Source organism: Sinocyclocheilus rhinocerous, unplaced genomic scaffold (genome assembly GCF_001515625.1).
Source record: "Sinocyclocheilus rhinocerous isolate Xijiao unplaced genomic scaffold, SAMN03320098_v1.1 scaffold4566, whole genome shotgun sequence".
NCBI lineage: Eukaryota > Metazoa > Chordata > Actinopteri > Cypriniformes > Cyprinidae > Sinocyclocheilus > Sinocyclocheilus rhinocerous.
In genome coordinates, this window is record NW_015664983.1 from 94,417 (window position 1) to 99,507 (window position 5,091).

General features: G+C 36.4%; 1 protein-coding gene across 1 annotated transcript in view; it reads right to left on the bottom strand.

The window, feature by feature from the left end:
- Positions 1–673, bottom strand: part of LOC107730494 (ATP-binding cassette sub-family D member 3-like) — a 9,287-nt gene extending 8,614 nt beyond the window's left edge. The window contains exons 1-2 of the mRNA XM_016541337.1: positions 344–673; positions 108–144 (exon numbers count right to left, since the gene is read on the bottom strand). Coding sequence (XP_016396823.1) covers positions 108–144; positions 344–450 — 144 coding nt within the window. The 5' untranslated portion in view covers positions 451–673. The remainder of the gene's footprint in view (positions 1–107; positions 145–343) is intronic.
- Between the last annotated feature and the right edge of the window lie 4,418 nt (positions 674–5,091).

Below are 5,091 nucleotides of genomic sequence, written 5' to 3' on the forward strand. Positions count from 1 at the left end.
CACACACACACACACACATATATATATATATATATATATATATATACACACCAAAACCTACACTACTACAAATTCCTGCTTAGATTTAGACTAAGGAATATACTTACGTCATTGTCCAGCAGTGGTTTTGATGCCCCTTTCTCTCTACAAATAAACACAGGGATAAGGCATTAGAAAACAACACGCTTTGAAATCAATGACACCGAGTTTCAATGTAACTCATTTCCAGAAGCACGTTAACGTCTAAATAAATGAATGCGTCCATGTCAATGATATTTCAATGTCGAAGAGGTCGTACACCGAGTAAATAAATGGCAACAGGCATAAGAAGCAATGATCTTACCCATTGGTTTCCGAAGACAGTCTTTGTTTTAATACGTACACGGCGAACAGCAAAGCACCTGCGATGGAGGAATTGCCGGCTGTCAGATACTTACTAACAGCCGCCATGTTCAAAATGAAACCAATCAGGAAGCGACGGCGGGCAACTAAGGTCCCACGTGGTGGATTTCCTCCTGTTTTTTCAAAGCACGACTGTTAATGGGGAGCTTCTATAGGTCTGCTCATGCCTAAGCTCACACAAACACACATAAGCACACCTCAGAAACATCACACACACGGATGCATAGCCTACACACCAGTATTGAAGCATTCAGCCGCAAGGTGTCGGCAGAGTCACGTCATTCTTCAAAGCGCGCTCAACATTTCTTTTGCTACGTTTTTGATCTGCTTTTTTATTATTTCATTGTGATAGACGTGTATTAGAGTTGTGATTAATCATTAATAAGGCTAAACTTTTTATTTCACATTTCATCTGGTGTATTTCCCCAATTTTCCCCCAATTATTCCATGTTACAATGGAATCCACCTCCCTATCTCTCTTGATCATTAAATTATATTTATAATAATATTGATTTCTTTTTATTAATAAGTCCACAATTTATATTAAATCATGTGTATTGTATTTTTTTATATTCTACATCAGTAATCAGTGTTTTATTTATTATAATTTGTTTTCTTCCCCATTATCCCTCCCTTTTGCTTTAAATTTTTACTGCCTGTATTTGGTCATTTGTAATTTCGATTCAACTTTGCATTAACTGTTGTCTTATTTAAAGTTAAAGAATGCCAATATTCTATCTATCTATCTATCTAGATTCTAGAGAGAGAGAGAGAGAGAGATTTAATTCATATGTTAAGTTTAAAGTTGTAATTTCTGTATTATTCGGTGCACTGGAACCTAAAATAACCATTAATTAAAATAAGTCGAGTCTTTCTTTTTGATCCAAAATGTTTAAAGTATGTATTTTGTCATAGGCCTAATATAGCCTTACGGAACAGTTAAATGCTAGAAAGAATGCTGACCGTCATGCCTAACATATCACCCTAATGTTATCTCTAAACGAAATAAAGCCCCTTTATTATTATTGTACACTATTCCAGTCTCAGAGCAGCACATGTAATTTTGACGAGGAAAACGAGCGGCTTGTTCTGCCGCACTCCGCCAGCCAATAGGAAGTTTGCTTTGAGGGCACGTGAGTAAGTTTTGAGTCAGCCAGTGCCTCAGACAGTAAGTTTTTCTCCCGTCAGTTGTGATGTGAAGAGCGGTCCGTCTGCAAGCGACTCTTTTGAGATTGTTTTATGGATTTACAAAGGATTAACCCAATTAATTCTGCAGTATGATGTTCCTCATAAACTATTCAAGTAAGTACTACTCGTTTGAGACACTAAACACAACAAGTAATTGTTAAAGATTATGTGTGAAGTGGTTAGCTAGCAGCGCTAAAGTGTAAAGCAGCTATGAAGTGGAGAACAGTTACAGTTATTGAGAGGTATTCGTTATTATATACTAGTTATATAATTATATATTAGTATTGTTTATTATATATTAGTTATAAGTTCGGTTTGTCACAACGTATGTGCTCCCTAACAGTCAAAAAATTATACACTTAATCAAAATACAGGATTTTAATAATACATAAGTGTGTTTTAATGCTTATTTGTCAAGCCAAATCTGTACATTTAATTTTGACGTAAATCCATTATTGGCCCTATTCCACCTCGTGTCTGTGTTTTTTTTTTCTTGTCCATTTCCTCTCGTATTACTGAATATGGTTAGTTTTGAGTGACAGGTGTCAAGCCCCTGTTAAATGATAAGATCGGTGCATTGCTCGCATTCTGTAGCAGACGTGCGTCACCTGTAGACAAAGGCTGTCACGTATCATAGTGCACAAGAAAACAGTCCTGACTACAGGAATTACATGTGACTGGATGATGCATCTGTAGATAATTGGGTCAAGTAGTATGAGGTCTTGAGTTCTAATTGTTCCTAGATCATCATAATGATAGTGAAGAGCTTGAATGAGAGCCCTTTTGGGGCTGTGGAAACTGGTTTTAAAGGGGTCATATGATGCGATTTCAAGTTTTCCTTTCTCTTTGGAGTGTTACAAGCTGATTGTGCATAGATAAGATCCCTGAAGTTGCAAAGACTAAAGTCTCAAAACCAAAGAGATATTCTTTATCAAAGTTAAGACTCTGCCACGCCCCCCTAAAACGGCTCGTTCTAACACGCCCCACCAATAATGTACAGTATTTGAAAAATATTGTGTTTTTTGAACATTAAAGCATGTCAACATATTCTGTTACACCAAATACACAAAATAATGATCTTTAAAAAAGCATCATATGACCCCTTTAAAAAAAGTTCCTGTTTGCTTAGAAAGGCAACCCTGATATTTTGATGAACTTATAACATGGCAGAATGAACTACATTTTCGGTATGTAGCCTAAATAAGAATAAATGTGTCCTTTAGGTGATGTGTTTATATATCCAAACTAAATCAAAATTCACGTAACACAGGCCTAATCCATCTGGAGCAACCAAGGTTGAGATACAGTAACTTACTCAGACCCACATCAGTGGGAAGTTATAGATCACCCTTGTGGGATTTGAATTTACAACCTTCAGTTACCACTTCAGGGTGCTCATTTATAAAATGCACATACAATTGGATTAAATTCTAAATGCCATGGATTTCATTCTGCCAAAAGTGAGGAACAAATTGGAATGTATAAAGGCAGAATCTTATGTGAATGTATTATTGTGCATACGCCAACTAAAGAGCTTGCATGCAAACTTTTTGCACACTCATATAACAGTAATTAAGTTAATCCAACATGATTGATAAAAACGATTTTTTTTAAACAAAATTCTCTTATGTTCACCAAGGCTGGATTTATTTGATCAGGAATACAGTAAAAATAGGAATATTGTGAAACATTGTTACATACATATTAAATGCATATTATTGCTGAATTTTCAGCAGCCACAACTTCAGTCGTCAGTGTCACATGATCCTTCAGATATCATTTTAATATGCTAATTTGGTGCTCAAGAAACATTTCTTCTTGTTATTAATGTTAATAGTTGTACTGCTTAATATCTTTGTGGAAACCATCATACATTGTTTTCTGGATTCTTTGTTCAATAAAAAGTTCAAAAGAAAAATCTTTTTGTAATATAAATGTTTTTTTTTCTCTGACACTTTTGATCAGTTTAATGCATCCATGCTGAATGAAATTGTTCCTTTTTATTTGTGACCCTGGACCACAAAATCAGTCTTAAGTCGCTGGGGTATATTTGTAGCAATAGCCAAAAATACATTGTATGGGTCAAAATTATAGATTTTTCTTTTATGCCAAAAATCATTAGGATATTAAGTAAAGATCATGTTCCATGAAGATATTTTGTAAATTTCCTACCGTAAATATATCAAAACTTAATTTTTGATTAGTAATATGCATTGCTAAGAACTTCATTTGGACAACTTTAAAGGCGATTTTCTCAATATTTAGATTTTTTTTGCACCCTCAGATTCCAGATTTTCAAATAGTTGTATCTCGACCAAATATTGTCATATCCTAACAAACCATACATCAATGGAAAGCTTATTTATTCAGCTTTCAGACGATGTATAAATCTCAATTTTGAAAAAAATGACACTTAAGACTGGTTTTGTGGTGATAATAATAAGAAATGTTTCTTAAAGGAATAGCTCACCCAAAAACTGAAAACTGTGTCATCATTTACTCATCCTCAAGTTGTTCCACACCTGTTTACATTTCTTTCTTCTGCTGAACACAAAAGAAAATATTTTGTAGAATGTGGGTAACCAAACAGTTTCTGGTCCCCATTGACATCCATAGTATTTTTTCTAGGGGTGCTCCGATTGATCGGCTACCGATCACTATCGGCCGATAATCACGTTGGGATGATTGATCGGCGGTCTCTAAAAAGGCCGATCTCAAAAAACCGATCTCAAGCTGATGACGCGCCTGCCGTGAGAGGTTTGGCATGACATGCAGCGGCACGTCTCAGTCTCTGTCTGGCGCGGGTGAAATAATTATAATGCTGAAAGTGAGGTACTCACCTTCATATTTCTCCATTAAATAACTTATAAAGTCATTTGAAAACCTTGTGTGAGACGTAATTTCACAAACAGCTTGAGTGTACTGCACGCGCTTTCTCTCTTTCTCTCTCAAAATACGCAAATGTCTTCAAATCACCACACATCGCGTCTGTCTATAAGCGAGCTGCACGCTGCACAGTTGACACAGGAATTGTCACTTGCACAATCGAGGCAGTGTCACATTAAAGTTTATAAACTGCATTTCTTTTTAATTCTTGCCAGTGTTTAACCATTCAACGCCCGCGCGCTCTCCTGGAGACCGTGCGCTCATGCACACTTGCACTCGCGGCACACACTCATTATGCCTTGTTCACATTGCTCCGTTTGCAGTGCGTAGAGCGTATTTTTTCAGCGCTCATGTCAACGGATTAAAGCGTTCACACTGCACCCGAGAGTGCAGAGATCGTTTCTGCACCGAGTCTATGTTTGCTGCGCTGCAAGCGCTGAATTAAAGTAACAGCGCATTGTTTGCAGTAAATATGAACATGGATTGACACGAAAATGTAGTAATTACACCATAAATGCATATTATTAAAGTCAACACATATGGCTTTTTGGCTGGGTTTAAAGGGAAAGAGCACTTTTAGATAAACAAGGCAATAATAGATGGCACTCATGGAGG